The sequence below is a fragment of the Oryzias latipes genome, chromosome 15, assembly GCF_002234675.1.
Source record: "Oryzias latipes chromosome 15, ASM223467v1".
Taxonomy (NCBI): domain Eukaryota; kingdom Metazoa; phylum Chordata; class Actinopteri; order Beloniformes; family Adrianichthyidae; genus Oryzias; species Oryzias latipes.
Window position 1 is genome coordinate 23925712 of NC_019873.2, and position 20383 is coordinate 23946094.

The 20383-nt window shown below is 38.5% G+C and overlaps 2 protein-coding genes across 4 annotated transcripts; one reads left to right on the forward strand and one right to left on the reverse strand.

The window, feature by feature from the left end:
• Positions 1-27: 27 nt before the first annotated feature.
• LOC101173165 (AP-3 complex subunit mu-1) lies at positions 28-6110 on the reverse strand. The gene is made up of 9 exons (XM_004077187.4): positions 5920-6110; positions 5430-5707; positions 4162-4333; positions 3930-4067; positions 3757-3842; positions 3531-3664; positions 2406-2613; positions 2058-2202; positions 28-925 (listed from the first exon to the last, which is right to left on the reverse strand). Exons 2-9 carry the CDS (start codon positions 5700-5702, stop codon positions 825-827), a joined length of 1257 nt encoding a protein of 418 aa, XP_004077235.1. The 5' UTR covers positions 5703-5707; positions 5920-6110; the 3' UTR covers positions 28-824.
• A 1605-nt stretch (positions 6111-7715) lies between these two features.
• Positions 7716-19311, forward strand: LOC101173404 (adenosine kinase). Of its 3 annotated transcripts, none has more exons than XM_004077188.4 (11): positions 7716-7868; positions 13540-13614; positions 14498-14551; positions 15919-15997; positions 16088-16260; positions 16338-16446; positions 17276-17446; positions 17526-17561; positions 17632-17746; positions 17824-17910; positions 17996-19311. In XM_004077188.4, the coding sequence occupies exons 1-11, from the start codon at positions 7765-7767 to the stop codon at positions 18118-18120; spliced, it is 1128 nt and encodes a 375-aa protein (XP_004077236.1). In that variant the 5' UTR covers positions 7716-7764; the 3' UTR covers positions 18121-19311. The 3 variants fall into 3 exon arrangements, with proteins under 3 accessions (XP_004077236.1, XP_011482811.1, XP_020565298.1); XM_011484509.3 differs by lacking the exon at positions 7716-7868 and adding an exon at positions 12379-12518; XM_020709639.2 differs by lacking the exon at positions 7716-7868 and adding an exon at positions 12818-12935.
• The last annotated feature ends 1072 nt before the right edge of the window (positions 19312-20383 follow it).

Consider the following 20383-nt stretch of genomic DNA (forward strand, 5'->3'; position numbering starts at 1 on the left):
ATAACCCAAGACTAAAAAAAAGACAACTACTAGCATAAAGTTTTAATAGGAAGTCTTATAAATTGGAATATATATTCAACTTCATACAAGAGGATCAAAAAGTATTTTCCACAAAGATATTTGATTGTGCAAATGCTGTGCAGAATAGAAAAGCTGCATTCAAACGGATGCAAAACTTTAGAAAACGTGATTTTTGACACAAAAATAAAGCATGAATTACTAAAAGCAACTCTTGGTTAAGCTACACTTTGTACCTTGATGTTCTCCTAAATTGTGTGTTTTGTGCCGAGCGCCTTGAACTGCTCCTCCAAGGCCACGTTAAGAAAGCGAATTTGTGCAAAAGCATCCTGAGCTGCATCTACGAGATTAGGTTTTTAAAAAATAAATAAATGGATACAAAACTGGATATACGTTACAAAGTTTGAAAAGATTCTCTGCATTTTTGTCAAATATCAGGAGGTGTAGCAAAAAGGCAGTCCATCTCAATCCTCATTTTTCAAAGATCAACATTTCCCTTAGGCAAGATTTAGGGTTAAATTACAAAAGAGTAAAGCAATAGTCAGAAGTTATCTATGCAATGTAGCAAACAAACGGAATACAAACTTTAAGCAGTTCAATAAGGTCACATTGATTGTTAGGGCTTCCCTTTACAGGCCACAAAAACATAAATTACATATAACATGAGATAAATAATTGTTAATCTGCATAATTTTCATTAGTAATGTCAGATACTTAACGTACTGAAAAGGCTAAGTCAAGAGCAGAGCGAGCGTTTCAGATCAGATGTATTCTGCCGCACTGGATTGCTGACCTTGGATCGTTCCTTAAGTCCGCACCTGAAATTTTCCTGCTTTAGTCAAGTATTTGACCCCTTTAAAGGGTTTGTACTTCTCCCCGTACATATCCAGACGGCTCACTTTCAGACCTGCACAGAGGACGGAACAACATGAGCAGATCAATGCGAAACACAAAACTCTGCACTTCAACAACACTTCATGCTGCCGCCATGACCTTAAACAAGATACAACACGAGAGGAGGAATAAATGAAACTGACTGGACTGAGTGGAAAGAACTATTAGAATGTTTAAATCCAGACATGATCGTGTAAAATATTGTGATATAAAAACATAGTAATTTAACTTCATCCCTCCTTTTTAACAAGTGGAATTTACGCATATTGCTCTTTACAACACAATCACGGTCCCAAAGGGCTTTATAATAAAACCAGAGATAAATGGAAAATGAATAACTGAGCAATTAAAAACAACAGCATAAAGTTACAAAAAGCAGGAAAAAAACATAAAAGGTAAATCAACGATTGATTAAAATAAGTAAAATAAAATAGTCTCAGAGGGAATCTTATTCCATAACTGAGGGCCAGCTATAGAAAATATACAGTTGCCTCCAGCGTTTCTGTGGTGGGAACTTCAAGAAGATTCTGTTCGGCAGAACTTCAAACTCTAGATTTTTTTTCTGCTCCTGACTTACAAGATTTTGAATAAAGAAATGCTATTTTAAGCTTAATTTTCTTTATATATGCCCTCTGCCAAAAGAACATGTTTGAAACACCAAAAACACGATTTTCATCAGAGTGGGTCTTTAATACTTGACTAAGTTAAGCTTAGCTTTTAGGAAATAAAATTACAAAGAGACCCAGAGTAAAAGATGCAAAAGTGGAGTATTTGGAAAGAAGTCCTTAAAACTCTGATATTATGTTGAAAAAAAAAGCAGGAAATTTAAGCAAAAGAAAGGCAGTTTGTCCACATGGATTTCTTTAGCGAAACAAAAATGGGCAACAGTAACAGGTATAACACAAAGAGGTCATTATCTCAATAGTTTGTCATGCTGACTTTTCAGCCGTGGTCACAGCTTGACAACGATGCCTCATGCTGTCGATGAATGGTCTCATTGTCTTTGAGGTCATGGCCTTCCACCTAACATCTAAATGTTATATATCACAGCTCCAAGACTTACATAAAATACCCCAAACTTTGAAAGTCGTTAAAACAATACTTTTCCATGGAAAAAGTATTTCAACAGCTACAAAGAGAGTTACCTGATATGGCCAGCTGCTGTATCTTCAGGTCAATGTTGAGTGAGGGGTTCTCTTCAGGTTTTGGGGCCCCGGGCTGCATACTCAGACTCCCTCGTAAATTTGGGAGCTTCTGGGGGTTTAGTTTTCCAATATCCCAGACCAGCACCTATTGAAAAAAAAACTCCTTAGAGTGAGAACAATAAAATAAAATGCCATTTCATTTTAATCCACTAATTGCTGGCTATTTAAAATCCAGGCATGATTAAAAATAATAGTTGTATTTTTAATTTGCAACTTTTTTAAGGCTGACATAGATTACAAACTGTTGAAACTGCGTCATGACATTTGTGGCACACAAAGGTCTTCTACCTTAGTGGCAAGATCGTAAGTGTGGGTCCCCTGTGTGGCTGTGAGGTTAACAGTGAGCACAGCTTTAGGCATGTGGACTGTGACCATCAAGCCCTCCACCGTTTTCCCCATGGTCTGCTTGGGCCCGATGGTGATATCCAGACGACCACAAGATCCAGCCTCCAAGAAACTGATGTTCTGCTTTACATACACCGGGATGGCAACAAGACTGAGGAGAAAAACAGCCACGAAGGCAGTCTAGGTAAATTCCCTCAATAGAACTATAGTATTATTCTCTGCTAAGATGAAAAAGGAGAGTAAAATAAACCATTTATTATATGGCAGCATGTGTCTCATATTTCAAAATGAAAGTCTTTACCGGAAATGCTTTTTCATTTTCACAATAAAGCTGGGTACGAGGACTCAAAAATAAAATGAAAAATCAATCAATCCGCCAAATGGCTCTTTGTTTTTCTTCTTCAACACATTTCAATTTCAAAATGTTCCCCAGTAAATGGGTATCCAAATTTCAATTAGAAACATCTAATTTGATCATTGAAAAAATGAAAATGCACTCCCCCCTTTTTATTATCGCTTTAACTACGTCACAGAATAAGCGGTGTTTAGATAGAAAATGAAAAAAGCTGTTTGGCGTATTGATTATTCATTTTATCATGGAGTCAACAGACGCTGCTTTATTGAGAAAATGAAAAAGAATTTCCGGTACTGACTTTTATTTTGAAACATGAGTCAACCATGGTTCCATAGTTTACAGTACAGCAAAAGTATTTATAAATCATACTTCTGAAACTGAAGTTCATGCATTTGTATTTTATTTTTTACAGAAAATGTTGTTTTTCTGCAACATGAAACCCTTAATTGACTATAAATAAAGTTTATGAAAAATCATAGAAATGACAAAGGAACAGAGTTATGCCAAAATTTAATTGCAACAACCTCCAATTTAAACTATGCTTTAAGAGGCTAAACTGTATATTGAAAGTAATTTTCTTTGTGGTTGAAAACTTTTATCCAGCTCTGAATTTTTATAACCTGAGGATAGGATGACATCTTCATATATGCAGTCCTCCTCATAATCCATAGCCAGCCCTAGTCACCCCATTGCTCTCCCCATGAATCACTTACTTCTGAGAGCTGACTTGATATGACATGAGAGTGAAGTTTCCATCTGGAGGGATGAAAGACAAAACCCGTTCCGACTCCCAGCGTTTGAACCTCACGCAGGGATGAAAGCTCACATCATCCAGGAGACGAGGATTCTGTCAATAATACATCAATAATGAGCAAAATTTAGACTTGAACAAAAGTGCACAGATGATCTAAATACAGATATGGGGGGAAATGAGCCCACCATGAAGGACAAAGTGAGATCCGGCATCCCGGTAAGCCTCACACAAGCTTCAATGACCCCCTGGATCTCTGCAAATACTGTTGTCCCTGTTCAGTAAACAAAGTCACCGGTATTACTGTGCATTTAACTGCATTTCCCACCAACTGCTTTATTCTTCTCTTCTTTTCAAGTACCTGATTTATCGAGAATTGCATCAATTTCTTCGATCACATCAAAATATGCCTCATTGTTTGTGTACTTGACACCAGCCCTTCTCCATGGAACATTAGACAGCTGACCTGTTGGCAAAGTGTTTCCAACATTGCTACCTCCTGGAAAAAACAAATGAAATGTAATGTTAACGCTGCCCTTCAGTGTGACTTAAAGAGCCAGAAGTTCACAATGTTCCTTGTGACGTTTGTTTACCTGTTAGTGTATTGACGACTGACCGCAGAATGTTGGGAGGCTTTATCATCTCCTTGAGGACATTGGACTCGGTGGCGAGCGGAAATCCGTTGTCGAGCATCTCCTCCAATAGCTCGTAAACAATCACTACATTATCCTTGATTACAGTTTCTGAACATTCTCCAAAGTAATCCTGCAAAAAAAAAAAAAAAATGTTACTGAAAGGACAACAGTGGCTGTCCCTTTGAGCAGCGTCAGCAGACCAATATGGGCAATAACGTAAGTTCTGTGTTCTATTAGAAAGAGTGTAGCACAATTGAGAGTGCTGTACTTCTAAGCACTTGAAGAGCCTTTTGATATTACTTTGGATCGCAGATTTAATAAAATCCCTTTAATTTGCATTAAAGCACACAAAACTATCAATTTAATATTTTCAAAGATATTTTTTGTGTTTTTCCTTTTCTGCTTTGTCACCATACCTGCATGTACACATGGTACATTTACTATTAACTGAAATCTGACAATTCTTCCTTTTTTTAACATGAAACCCATTCAGCAACATTTCTTACAGTGCCCCATGACAATTTCCGTCATAAACACAGTTTAGTTTAGACAAAATAAAACATAAGTCACAAAGTAAAATATCTTTATCGTGTATTAACAAATCCTTCCATAGCCATTTAGCCTGCATGGGGTATATAATGGGATTTTATTAAAAAGACGTATGATATATGAGTCAACACTCTCCAAGCTCTTTTAAGTAATCTTATTTATGGTTTTATACAACGTCTTTAACGCTTCCAAGAATAAAATCATTTTAACCCTAACCAACATCAGGCACAGCACTTTGCATTACCAGTCCCCAATTTGGAGGTACTGGTTTGGCCACTTTATTAGGTTTATAATTGGTGTATTCACTTGTATTTTAATTATTTTGTATGTCTTGTGTTTCTTTTTAATGGTGTTGACATTTACACTTCGAGTCTGAAATAAAAATACTTTTTTATTGGTTTAAATGATAATTCCAAAGACGATCCCTGGTTTAAGTCAGCACAAAATACTAACTGCAGTCAAGGTTAAGGTTGCTGCTGAAATTCTTATATTTGGCCAAACTAATGCCTCAAAGAATGTCTTATAAAGGACTTTTTAGTTATATCTTTAATATATATTATATACTTACATGAAAGTGCAGCAAGAAGGAAACTTATTCCTAGAGCTTGACTAGAAGCACTTAAGATCTGGCACACACTTATCACAAAGAAGACATTCAGGTAAGAAATCAATACTACCAAGAATGTATCTCCAACTCTGTGCAGGAACTCGATGACAAAAAGTGGAGGCACTTCAGTCTGGATGGCAGACAGGAAGAAGATCTTGTCCCTGTATATACTGATGAGATAGTGGTGTGGGGTCTGCAGGACAGGGGCCACATTTTCTGGGTCTACTGCTTTTTCCTTAGCTTCGAAAAAGTAATCACAAACACTCCGGCTGATAACACTCTTCCAGTGTTTCTCCAGGAAAATGTCTCCTGAGTGGTTAATCAGGAACAGACTGTCGATCATCTCAGCTGCAGAAGGAAACGTTGTTGTTTGAGTTGGTTCTCTTAGACCAGATGGCACACGATAACTACACAATGTCGGTCACATGATTCAAATAACTTAAACTAAACAGTTTGTAAAAAATAAAAAAAATGAAAAGACTTTTGAAATATTATCTGAAAAGTTAAAAGTTTATTGTGCTGAGTGAGATAACAGAAAGAAAAATATGAATCATACTTACCAACTTATCGTTAATCCTGTCAGAGGAAGACCAACATGTAAAGTGCGAAATATTTTTACAGCTTTTACAAAGTTTTAGCTGTAGATCACTTGCTTTAAAAAAAGAAAAAACTCGATTCAACTACAGGGAAGAATACTCAGTTGGTGCCAATATGGAAGTATATCTCATAGGCATCTCAGGGGACGCCTACAGCTATGTGCACACGTAAGCAGAAAGAACTGAATTGTGCTACTAGACTAATAGTTGAAAAACGGGTATATTTACGCTATTGAAGTGGCATTCACGATAATCTAATAAAGTGTAATATTCTTCCCCTCCATTTTTTTATTTAAAGTTAGTGGGTTTATTTTTAATCAGGCAAAATCAGAGGACAGCTGTTTTGCTCTCATTGTTGTCAGTCAGTGGGTTAAAAAAACCGGTGTATAGTTTTGCAGGCAACCTTTGACAACGATCTAAGCCGCGCATCAGACCATTCAGTTTTCGGTGTTCTTTAAAATAGCTAATCCATTGTTGTATGTCAGCATTATTGTGTGGAAAGGTTTTGTTAGAATATTACAAATTTTTAAAGAAAAACTATTTGGAAAACTCAATATGATTTTTTGTATTTTGATGGCATTTTAACGTGTACTGTTGTGAAACGTACGCATTTCCCCATGGTATAACACAATTAATGACAGTATTTGGAAGTTTCCGAAGTTTTATTCACCATTTTATTGTATGTATATGATTAGAAAAAGTAGCACCTATAACTACTACAGCTCCTCGTTAAACTGAGTTGGGCAGGAACCATACTGTCTATGGCAGCAACAACTTACCTACAAGTCACTACCCAGGGAAAACAACAAACTTCCTTGATACGACTGCATTTTCGAAAGATAATTGCAAAGACAAAAGGATTAATATGGGGGGGGGGTAGATTTTGTAAACAATGTGAAGAAACATTCATATATTTAATTTCGACCTATGATCACAAAAAATTAGTTTGGAAGTAATTGTCAGTATGATATAATGACTCAATTTTTTCTCGATTTCTTCCTGACATGGAAAAACAGATCCTGTATGGTTTTACTGATTATGAAAAGTTACTTCACAATTTTATTGGTTACATTTCCTGATTTTATTAACAAAATATTACATTCATTAAACTACATTTGGCTTTAAACCTCAAAATTCCTTTGAATTAATTGCTCAAATCAGACATTATATACACCCAGTACCTACAGAACAGCAGTTAAAACCTATCATCTGTCTCAGCTTTATAGATTAAATAGCTACTTTTATTTATGTTGTTTTTACATTTTTGAAGAAAAAAAAAGGTATCAAAGTTAGGAGGAGGAGGCAGGAGGAAGGGTTATGGTGAAAATTAGATGCAAGGGTCAAAGACTTGAATGCAGGTTTGGCCACATGCAACTGAGTTACAATCATTCAATCATTGGAAAATATCTAACTATAAAATGTGCAACGAGTATCAGACTATAGAAACGTTTATTATGAAATTGCAGGAAGTACACTGAACAAATACAAGGGCGTACAACTATTGAGGATGAAAATAAAATGGGAGACAAATGGCATATGGAGTAGTGATTGTAGTTATACATTTACTGTTGTTGTTGTTGTTGTTGTTGTTTTAGGTAAAAAAGGGTTATTAGAAAACTTTGAGATGGAGAAATTATGGGGAAGGAAAAAGGAAATATATCTTAAAACAGATGGATTTATACTACAAATATGATTAGACCCTCGACATTCACAGTCCGTACCACTAGGTGGCGAACATGCGCCTAAAATTTGTGAGCCAACCGTGAATAAACAAAGAAGAAGAAGACGAAGCAACGTGTTTGCACCACCATGGCGTCCGATGAACCCAAAGCTAAAAAGATTAAACTTGCAGATGTTGAAGAGAAGGAGAAGAAGGCAGACTCTCCGACCAAAGAGACTCTCTCCGAACTAAGGTGACAGCAGGTGATCGAGAAAACAATTCTACTTCTGTGGGAGCATGACCCCTAGTAGTTCTTGATTGCACCCACAAGGCAATTTTATTTTAAGTTTTACCATAATATGCAATTAATAAATGCAGCTTGATACAGTTTCTGTGAGTTAAAACTATTAAGTGGCTTTCTGAAGGTCGCAGTCTGAAATGATCAGCGTAGATTCCGTGCATGTTAACATTTAACCCGCGGATTCAGCAGCGGTAGCAGATAACGGCGCTACTATTTTCTTTGGGAGACGTTTTGATAACACTTTTGCAACGCTGTCGGTAAGGTTTTGAAAGCGCCGACTCCTTATCTGAATAAGAGGGATGAGCGGTCATGGGGCGCAAGGTGGGCAGGGTCATCTTCTTCACCTGGCAACACACTAATAATAAAACAAAAACGAGTCTACTGTGATATAAATGAAATTCAATGTATGATTCTCTCTCTCTACACTTAAAATCGCTGTATTGTGTGTATTTTAGTGCTATTGCAGCTTAAATGGCAAGACCTTGCTGTCTTGCGGCAGCTTGCGCAATCCCACGCAAACTGGGTTAATTACGTGCCAGGGCCGGAACTTGAGGGGGCTTCGACCTCCCCAGCAAAAAGCCCCCCACCCCCTTCAATTTTTGAATGAATATTAGCATAACTTTCATTAAGATCAAGAAATCACTAAGCATCATTAATGGCACCTCAACTAAAAGAACTTTTGTTTTAATTAATTACACTATTAAAACTGTTTGAAAAAAATGTTTTTAATCATTTTATTGTATTGGCCTAATATTCGTCTGTTCTCGTCTGCCACCCTTCCAAAGTATTTTTTCTTAGTAAATGATGTAGATGACATACATTTAAATGGGATTTCACTTTTTAAATGCTTAACCCCGTATTCTTGACAGTAATGCTGTCTAAAGCAATGTTACTTTTTTGAGCCACGGCACACTTTAACCTTGATAAAAATCCCGCGGCACACCAGCATCCAAAAATAAAAGGAGAAACTCTATAGTCTGTATTGATGTACAGCCCCCCCTGCAATCTTACACGCATTTTTGTGATAATTGTGGCAGAAAAAGCTGGAAGTTGCAGCTGTTTTTTCTAAAAGATGTAATAAAAGTTACGTTAAAAGATTAAAAAACTGGTTTGTGTGTTCGTTGTTTCAAGACGTTTAAGAAGAGAGACTCATTGTGCGCTAAGACGCTGTCACTTTAACCCAATGCATCATGGGAGATGTAGTGCAATCATCCGCCGAACGCAGACAGACTAGCATCTCTGAGCTTCATTGTTTTGTTCACTTGTTCCACTGTCTTTTATCGGATCCCACGGAAAGCTACACCGCTAAATATGAGCTTTAGTATGGGATTACATTTCTGCCATTAATTGAAAGGGCGCAAAGACAACTGAGCAGGCGTATTTAGGAACTGAGTGAGTGAACCTTATAACCGCGCTGGCGCAATTCTAACAAGCGACCCCGTATTTTACAATTGCACGGCTGCAATCCTAGTAATCCCATATTTAGCTGGTATTTTTGTTAGAACTGAGCGACTTTATGAGCAGAATCAGAAAGGGGAAGTGAAGACTTGAACCACTTCTGATTGGTCAGACTGATGACGTGTGATTAAGCCTCCAAGCATGATTGGCGGAGACACTTAAAGGGGCGTGACTTTTCCGAAAAAAGCTTTAGCAGCAGCTAAATCGCGGTACCGTCATTCTTATCAAAATGTCCTTAATAGAATCAAAATAAACAAAGAAAAAAATATTTTACCATCTTTCATATTCCTAACTACTCAGTGTTTTATCAGGCCCTGTTTGGATGAAAAAAGAGCTGATATCCTGGAGATGGAAAATGTATTTAGATCATATAATGATGGCAATTGCCCACGGCACACCTGACCATCTCCCAAGGCACACTAGTGTGCCGCGGTGGAAAAACACTGGTCTAAAGGGACCAGGGAAGAAATTGTTTTTTTTAGGATATTTTACCCTAAGCAAAGTTATTTTTAAAAGAAAAATAAGAATGCAATCTCTGCTGAGGGCTATGGAAGTGTTATTTATTTTTTTTAATCTATAATTCAAAGTAATATTCAATTCTAAATTGACATTTCAGTTTGCAATTTGAAAATGCATCTTACAATTTAGAAATCAAGAAATTAAGCGGCTGGGTAGCTCGGTTGGTAAGGTGGGAAGCTACCATGCAGGAAACCAGGGTTCGATTCCCGGAGGGGAATGAGCAATGGTACTGGGGGCAATTACCATATCAATGGCGAGCAGTTAACATCACCCAGTGAGGGTCCTTAGGCAAGACCCTTAACGCTACTGCCTCCCGAGCGCGGTTTCGGCTGCAGCTCACCGCTCCCCAAGGGGATGGGTCAAATGCGGAAAAAGAATTTCACTTCGTGGGATAAAATACAGTGTATAAAAAAAAAAAAAAAAAAAAAAAAAAAATCAATATGAAAAAAGCATAGTTCCATCTTATAATTTAAAAACAAAAAATGTAATTTTAGTTTTTGATACCACAATTGAAATGAAAATGCATTTTGCAATTTACAATTCGGTATTAAAAAAAAGACACTTAACTTAAACTTAACTCTATTTTTAATTTGCTATTGTTTTGTTGTAGAAATGTAAAAAAAAATATTGCAAAACAGCACCCGCCGGTGTTATACATTTTCATTTACAAGGGTCATGCTTTTTCTGACCCAAAATTCAAACCGATAATGCAATCTCTCACTCTCTCATCATGAAGTCCTCTTCTTCTTTTTGGTTGACCAATTAACTAATCGATGGAATAATCTGGCATTAGAGGTTAGATAAGAGAATGCCCTAATTTAAAAGTTACTTTAAAATGAATTTCTAACAAACAAGGAATTTAAATGTCATTTTTTAGAATTGAATTATAAATTGCATTTTATTTTATTTATGGTATTAAAAACCTATTACAATTTATTTATTTTATGTTTGCAAAAAGTCTATTTTTCCCCCCTCTTTTTTTCTTTTCTTCTTCCTAACTTGTTCTGTCCAACAACTGAGCAAACAGATTAGAGCCTTTTGTGTTGGACAGGTTTTACTATCACATAACTTTGAAAAACCAGAGTATAAATTTGTATAAACCTCTTTTTGTTTATTTTTTTATTTATTTGTTACATTTAGTGTGTGTGGGGAGGGAGAGGGGAAGAATGTGTGTGTGTGTGTGGGGGGGGGGGGGATCACAATTTAAAATGCAATTGATTTTTTTAATTCAATTTAAAAAAAAGTAAGATTGAATTATTTTTAATTATAAAGACACACTCCAATGAAATTTGTGTTTTTGGTGTGTTTAACATACTTAACGATGGAGGACATGTATATAAAATAATTTAAGGTTAAAACAGTGTTTCTGAGTACTTCTTTATTCAAATCTTGACGGATCAGTAGCAGACAAAATCCCACAGTTACTGAAAAAAGCTCAGCTTTGTAACGCAGTTCCTGGCTCAAAACTGTATGGCTGGATCGCTCAGATATTGCTCCCCGTTTTTTTATTTTTTTGCTACGCTAATGTTAGCTCTGGGTTATAAGTGGCTGTAAGCTAGCGGGAGAGAGTGTAAACAAAAGGCATGATGGGAAATCAGCGCTCTTGCTTACGACTCAGATGAATTTCTAAAGAACTCCTGCTGCACTGCTTTTTTTTTAATTCTGACTAAAAACTGCAGGTTCATAATTAAGACTACTGGGAATTATTTCATAATAGAAAAAATATAGTTGGAATGGGAGTTTAAAGTCTAAATTAAGAAATATATTTTCAAATTGCAAGCTTGAATTATATTTTGAATAATTTTCAATTAAGAATTAAATGTCACTTTGAATCAAGGGGGGAAAAACCTAGGGGGGCACGTGGTGTTGTTCCCCTGGGGCCCCCAAAATGCTACGTCCGCCACTGCCCGCTTGTGAGAGAGCGTGCGTCTTCGGGCCATGTCTGTTATAGTCTGTAGCATTCACCTTGTTGTTGTATTTTGGAGCCATGCTGAAAATTTTACATTTTTCCTAAAATGAACATGCCATGTATACAAAAAGCATGTTAATGTGAGATATGAACACAATCAAATGCCATTGGGTTTGTGTATTTGTAAATCTGACTGGAGGAGTCGGTGCCTCGCCAGCCTCAAACCTCTTGTCCACCTGTCCTGCATGCCTTATAGCTGCAGAGGAAATGCTTGGCTCTGTCTCAAGATTGTGTCCATGCGCACCGCGTGCGGCACTCCAAAAACCGTAAACAAAGCCGTCACGTGTCCGACAATGTAAGCGACCTTCTCTGTCCTCCGTTAAAAACATGGTAACCACAGGAGGTTTAGTCGTCTCTACGTGGCGGAAGAATCGATCATCTGCTGGCTTCTCGCTGTCTTGCTGTGCGCCAGACGCGCGAGCGAACCGAGTCTGAGTGTGGGCGGCAGAGCAAGCCAATCAGCAGACAAGCCGGACTGCTTCAGATGCCTCCACTCAAAAGTAGGAGGAGCCATGGTTGCAGAAGAACATCGATCAGCACGCTCAGCTGAAATAGTGAGGCTTTTTCAATGTTTGGCTCTATTCTGAGCCGGTTCCAGACACTCAACAGGTCTGTCTATTTAAGGCGAACACAGGAGAAAAAATGTCCTCTGTCAGGTAAGACCATGCTGACATATATATGGGTGGTGTGCTGATGCAAACACCAGCATGGGGTCTGGGTTAGTGGATCTGGATCCTAAAGCTCATTAATCATCAGACTGCACATTGGCAAATGCATGCGTCCGTGGGAGACGATAGTGAGGGTGTGGCTTGCAAAGCTGAATGGATGCATTTTGTTTTCAGTGTGTGCAGCTGGAGTGTCAGGTCATTGTATCTCCTCCACCTTTTTTTTTTTTTTTGTTCTTCAAAAAGCCAGTCTTCCCTGTGAATTCTCACCACAGTCAGAGTAGGAAGAAAGGCGGCGTGGAAAATATGGCAGCACATGTTCTTCTGTGGGGCTATGATCAAAGACTCACTCCACCTGGGTTTTTCCCAGAGAAGCATGTAAAACGGGAAATGCATAGAGACGCAAATGTCAGTTTTGTTCCTCTTTTTTTTCATCACAGCTGATTTTTGCAATTGTTTTATTCACATTAATGAAGCATAGATTCATAAGAAAGCATCTTACTAGCTCTGGATTCAGTAAGAATGCTGTGGCAACATAGGGCAAACGTGTCTTTTAGCTGTTCCTTTCTATTATTTAGTACTTTTCCTTTCTGTTGGCATCACATGATGCTGTCAAATTAGTTAAGCTCTCCAGTTGTTTTTCTATCTTTTTTCAAAAACAGAAATGCTTGCACGTGCTATACTGCCACTCATGTTCTTTTACTCCCCACAAACCACACTCGTTTTGCAACAACTTTCGTTTGCGCTTTTGTCTTTTTTGCTTTTCTTCATGTGTAAGCTGCAGGATTCTAACTTGACTCGCACCGAACAGATGTGTGGCATTTCCAGAAAGGGCATGGAGGCCCTCACGTTCTAAAGTTTATCATCTGTTTTTCTTTACACACCGCTGAAATAAGGGCAACTGACGGCTGTCTGGAAGAACACAAGTCATTTTTACCGATTGCGTTAAACTTGCGCAAAGACTTGTCAGTGTTTCCATCTCTAATTAGAGTATTTGCTCTTTTTCTTTCAGCCCTAATTCACTTTTTGGGATGGGAAACCCCCTGTTGGACATTTGTGCTGTCGTAGACAAAGACTTCTTGGACAAGTAAGTCTGTGCAATGAAGTAACTGAAGCATTCCTGCCCTAACAGATTAATAAATGGTAATAATAAAACATTGAAAGCGTGTAATAAGCCGTGTGATTAAAAGCTCTTAAAGCAAAATACATGTGTGAGGAAAATGTGCCAATCTGGATAAAGAGAAGAGCAGACAGAGTTAGTGGTTTCAGTGTCAGCATAAGCAGAAGCCACTCATATGATCAGAGAGCAGGAAATGAGACTGATGGTAAAAGAAAGCAGAACTGCCCAATGATCAGATTACTGTCAATAAAGCTCTATGTCCATTGATTAAGTGGATTCCTTAATTAAATTTGTGGGCCATGTTGACTGCTAAAAATAACCAAGTTTGTTTCATCTTAAGAGCAAAAAAGGCTCATATTTGGTGAAAAACTGTCTTTTTTTTTTCACGAGTTAAATTTATTTTAAGGTATTTCACCAGCTCATCCTTTAGTAATCTAAACAGAAGTTTTATTAATGATTTACTTTCTAGGTGTAAATCCTGATTGTTTTGGGTTCGAGGGGTCTGCTCTGTCCCTGAGGTGTTAGTGGACCAAAAAGCTTCTTTAGGCTGCAGCTCAGTGTCCACTCAAATACCCTGGATTAGAGCTGCAGCAGCCGCCTTCAGCTATAATTGAGCCTCACTAAAGTAGAACTAAAATGGCCTTTAATCCCCAAACCGTCTTTCTTTCAAGGAAATTAGCCTTTAATTAGCTCTATTGTTCAATATGTTGATTTGGATGGAGAGTTTTTAGTATAAATCCTCTGGGCTTTATTGATCTGCTCTTTTCTCAGACGTTTTAGACTCTTCAGGGTTTATATCTTTGTCGGAAACTAACCATCCCTTTTTTTTCGTTCTGTAATTGTTTCACAGGTACACTCTGAAGCCCAACGATCAGATTCTGGCCGAGGACAAGCACAAAGCCCTGTTCGTATCTCTCCCATAGTGGTATTTGTAATAAAATGGAGGTTTTGGTGAGGTTTCGCACCAGGGCTTACCTAATCCTCTGACCGGGTTTTGTGTTTTGCAAGTAGAGAACAGAGTGTCTGAGTACATTTCACGTTTGGGCCTCTCTGTTCTGGAGAAGTCCAGTCAGAACAGGCGAACACAAGAAACTGCTACCATTGACCTCTGTTCCTCTACGGCGGGCCAATGACGGCGTAATAGACCGGGTGCAGAGAAACGGTCTCATCCAATAGCAGAGTGGGACTCTTCACCTCCCCAATCCCCCTGAGATGAGAGCTAGAAAACAAACAGTAGGAGATAAGGAAGTTAGATGTGGCCATGAGCGTTTATACTCTGTTTATCGCCGGTTTTCTATCACATTTGTAAAATTGTATTGAATATAACAGTTGCTTTGACCTAAAATGGTTTGGGGAAAAATAGTCATATCACTGTAAAAACAAATTACACAGTTTGATAGATAAGTTGGTCATTAAAGGAGATTTATTTCTTCAATTCCCAGTTTTGAAACTACATAGAGCTTTTTTCTAAGAGACTGTGAAGAAATGGAAAGCACTAATTATTGCCCATAAAGACTCTCAGGGGTCTGTAGGCTCAGGCAGAACTATATTCAGACTCAATATGGCAAATTAAATCTGCTCCAGCTCGCAGGAAGGTTATGTAATGTGGCTCAGACAGTGTTTTTCAGTGGTTAGTCATGCATGTGTTTTAAATTTTACACAGGGGGGAAGTAAAAGGCTTCCGTCTTCACTTAGCCTGGACCCAAAAATGAGACCGGGAGCTCCAGACTAATGATTTATAACGAAATACTAAGGATTTACTAAAATGTTTCCTAACAAAATGAGAATTACTTTCACTAATGACATTATTTTTCACATTTTATCCATTAAAACAACTAAAAAATAAATTATTGGGATTTTATTTTACTCCAAAGCTTCTTCCCCTGTAATGAAATAATTCCTCACCATGTTCTCTGGTTTTCTATAAATGCAGTATGCATCATCCAGTATTATCAATCATTTCTGGTTCTTTTTTTAAGTCGAAGTTATTATTTTTTTATCTAATTTTTGCATTCCTTTTGTTTTTTAGGTTCTGTGGAACCTTTCATTTTTAGGAAATTGTCGTAAAACTATACAGTTTGAATTTTTTTTCCAAAAAAGAACATAAAAATATTAACCTGACAAATATAGCATTACAAGTTTTACAAGTTTATTGTTACTCTGAATATTTATTGGAATTTACGCATGCTACTGTAGAAAAAGATAAAATAAGGTGGGGGGGGGGATAAAATTCTGAAAATCGGAAGAAAAGTAATTTTTTTTTGTGCACAGATTTGAGGAGCTGGTCAAGAAGTTTAAAGTCGAGTATCATGCGGGAGGAGCCACCCAGAACTCGATCAAGGTCGCTCAGGTCAGTTGGATTCTCAGTCCCTGGAACTTGATCGCATTTGACCCCCTATCAGAGTCGACCTTCATTTTAGTCTGTTCTGCCTGAACGCAGTGGATGATCCAAAAGCCTCACAATGTGGGGACCTTCTTTGGCTGCATCGGCAAAGATAAGTTTGGGGACATCCTGAAGCAGAAGGCAGAAGAGGCCCACATTGATGCCCACTACTATGAGCAGGAGGAAGAGCCCACAGGAACATGTGCTGCTTGCATCACCGGCGATAACAGGTAGTTCAATAAACTGAGAAGTCAGATTGGTCAAACCAAACAGGGTTTCTTATCCTTTTACTGTCCTCCCTCCCCAGGTCTCTGGTTGCAAACCTAGCTGCTGCTAACTGTTATAAGAAGGAGAAGCATCTAGATTTGGAGGAAAACTGGGAGTTGGTGGAAAAAGCGAAGGTCTTTTACATTGCTGTGAGTACAGTTTGTCCCCATACGCTACATTTTTAAAATTTTTATCGACATTGAGGTCACTTCTGCCGTAGACTCTATCCATTGTGGCTCTCTGGTTAAAGAAAAATCTAAAAACGTAACATATTTTTCCGACAACAAGATGCATCAGGGAAAACAAAACAGTCTGAAAATTAAAACTTTATTCAAGTCATTCACGGACAGTTGAAGCACAGAATGCATCACTCTACCACAATGCCCATAATGCTCTAACAATCCATCAAGCAGTGTAGCTTTATAGTTTACTAAAGTCACACTAAAAGAAACTCACAGAAAATCCATATAAGTCACTGACAGAATTTATGCTTAAGATGCACCAGATCATAAAATGGACTGTATTTTGAAAAAAATCAAGGATTGGTCCAAAAAATACGGCACCACGGACTGCTAACATTACACTACCTACTACATTATCTGCATTATGATGATTCTCTGTGGTACAGGATGTCTTTTATTTTGAAAAGAAGTCATAAGTTCTCAAAAGTTCTAAACTTTCAATTTACAAAAAAAAGTTAGTTTTATTTATGCTAAGACGTATTTATTTATATTTATTCTTATAGTAACAATAGCATAAATAGAAATCGTTGTCTTATTTCAATAAAGTGTGAAGTAAGACTTTGTGGCTCCTGCTGCTTTGTCGTCAGTGAGAAATCAACCCCAATGTTTCTCTAACAGGTTGAAGGTTGAAGACCCCTGCTGTTCCCCTTCAGGAGATTTACTTCTTGTCCTGTTTAACATGCGACTTTTTTTGTGAAATCAGAAATTGAAGTGCAGCTGCAATCCTGTCTTCCAGGGCTTCTTCCTGACTGTGTCCGTAGAGTCCATCCTGAAAGTGGCAAAACACGCTTCAGAAACCAACAAATTATTTTGCTTGAATCTGTCCGCACCGTTCATCTGCCAGTTCTTCAAGGACAACCTCATGAAAGTTTTCCCCTATGTGGATGTGCTCTTTGGCAACGAGACGGTGAGGTGCATTCTGGCTACAGCCGTGTTTTGTTGCCAGCAAAAAGACTGACCTTTGCTTGGTGTTTCTGTTTACGCAGGAGGCAGCAGCGTTTGCTAAGGAGCAGGACTTTGAGGTGAGCGCACTGACAGTTTTATCCTGGAATTTTGTGCATCGTGATGGATTTTAGCTCTTGTTGCGCTTAGACCAAAGACATTAAGGAGATTGCCAAGAAAGCTCAGGCTCTACCAAAAGTCAACACAAAGAGGCAAAGGGTTGTGGTGCTGACCCAGGGGAAGGATGTGACTGTGATGGCTCAAGGTAAGGGCTGGTTTTCACCAGATTGTTGTCTTTTAAGATCTAGTGAACCCTTTAGAACTTTCTAATGTCTTGTTTAGGGGACAAGGTTGAGACCTTCCCTGTAGTTAAGATTGACCCCAAGGACATCGTGGACACCAATGGTGCCGGAGATGCCTTTGTGGGAGGTGAGATTTCTATCTGTCTGCGCTTGATGCATCCCTTGTGTTGCCTCTTGTAATCTTTGTCTTGTGCGTTACTTCTGGGTTGCAGGTTTCCTATCCGGGCTTGTTCAGGAGAAATCTCTGGATCAGTGCGTGAAGGCAGGACATTATTCTGCTAATGTTATCATCAAACGAGCCGGCTGCACATTTCCAGAAAAGCCGGACTTCAAGTGATACCTGAGAACTTTTTCTTCTGCCTTACTGATTCGACGACCCACAATTAATGTTTTTTTTTTTTTTATTAACCATCAATGTTTTTTAATTGTCCCATTATTTTTTTGGCTTTCAATGTGTCTCCTCTGTGTTCTCCACAAGGGGTCAATACAGGACCATGCAGCCAAGAGCCATGGGTTTCAAACAAGGGAACTGCAGGGTATTGGCTCTGACACTGTTTAGTGTTTGGCTGCACTAAAAATCTATCAGACTGTGCTGTAAGCACATGGGTTGTGTTTTAGTGGTCTGTTATGTCTTCCCTGCTTTATAAAAGCCAGTAGCTCAAAACAAAACAAAGACATCTTTCCAAAATCGTTTTGTAACCTGATTTTTAAATCTATTTACCAGGCCAGTTATAAAAAAACAGTTTTTTTGTTGCACTTCCCTTAGGATGTCTTAAACCCTCAGCCCAGTAAAAACCCTTTTTTTTTTTAAATTGTGTTTTTTTTAAGAACATTAAAGGTTTGTTCACTCCATGCTGTTGGTGGGGCTTTGTATTGATTCCATTTTTTTTGTGAATTTACAGATTAAACGAGATTTCTGCGTGTGTAGCTTAGATTTTCTTAAGCAAATGATGTGAATGAAACCAGTTTACTGGTTAATGGAATATGAAACAGCATTATAACCCAATACAGTTTCAGGTTCCTTGAATGTAGTATTAGATAGTTGTGTCGGTGAGCATGGAATCAAACACCAGTGTAAATCTTACTTGGATATGTGAATTGTGTCAGTATTTCTTAATCAAAATGACTAAAAAAGAAACGTTTAAAGAAAAGAAGTAGTAGCAGGCCTCACACAATTATACTTGAATATTTCTTTTTTAATTTGACAAATTTGTGTGCTAGAAGATGCACCAAAAAGCCTAATGAACAAACTTCCCAGCTCTTAAAGGGAATACAGTTCTACACCGCTGTGAGAGGCTGCCTAAGGCTAGATCTCTGTTACCGTGTATGATAAGCACATGTGTTTGATGCTTTTATGCAAGCAGAGTGTACTGTGTAAACAGAAAAATGGCTGTAAGGAGACCAGCTCTGAAGGATTTGGGAAAATGAAAATCTGCATTATGATTTTTCCTGCTCTAAAAAAAACGAAAATGCAGTTTTATACCACTGTGAAAGAACTAAAGCTGAGAAATAAACTCCTTTTGATTCCTCCTGTGTCAGCTACTCGTATAACTGAAACCGTGTGGACAAAAATAAGATAATAAAATAGATCAACCTGTGAATGAAAGATTTATTAACTGGACACAATGGAACTAAAGAAATGAGCCTTTATTGAATACAAGGAAATACACATTGTACAGAAGGTGCCGAGTTAGCAACTCTGTGTGTGCAGGCGTGTGTGAACACGTACTGCACTACTTGGAAAACAAATTTAAAAAGAGCTTAAAGGGGGAAATATTGAGTATTTGCTAACAGGCTGCCACTGGGCTGCCTTCAACAGGGTTGAATTTCAAGAAAATGAAATCATGCTGCATGTAATTCAATTTCAAAAACTGATTTGGTGCTACGTAATATGATCGATAATATCTGGACACCGCCTGAGCACTTTAAAAGTTTGACTTGCAGTCTTGCAGAGTAAAATATAGAAATTGTAAATGTGTTGTATGTAACTAAATGACAGTATCCTTTTACTGTTTTTTTAGATATTTATTTCCATTTTGGTTTGATAAAGAGCAAAGATAAAATAATACCAGAAAAACATAGTTTAACGTGGTATTATTAACAGGAGGTCAAATCTTGAACTATTTCCTGCTTTTTGTTTGTTTAGTTTAATTGTCTTGTACCAAATGTTGAACAGGGTATCAAAAAATAGAATATATATGGTCCTCTGGGCTTGGGTGTGGGGGTGCGTGGTGGGGGGGTGGGGTGGTGGTCTGGCTTGGCTTGGGGGGGTGGTCCCTTTGCCTGTGCTGGGGGGGGTTGGCGGGGGGCCCTGCTCGGGTGGGGGGGGCCCAGCGGCGCCGGATGGGCTGCCCATCTGCACCTGGGGCTGGGATCGGCCCTTCCCTGGCTCTGGGACGGGACGGGACAACCCTCTCGGGGCCCCCGGTCGCTCTGGGTGTCACCCGCTTCGGCTGCGGGGTCTGGGGTGGGGTGGGGTGGGGGGCTTGTCGGCCCTGTCCTGTGGGGGGGCGTTCTGGGGGGGAGGGGGGGCCCATTATTAGTACGGGTCGGGGGGGCTAGCGGGTCGGGGTCTCCGCTGAGGCAATCAGTGGTTGCCT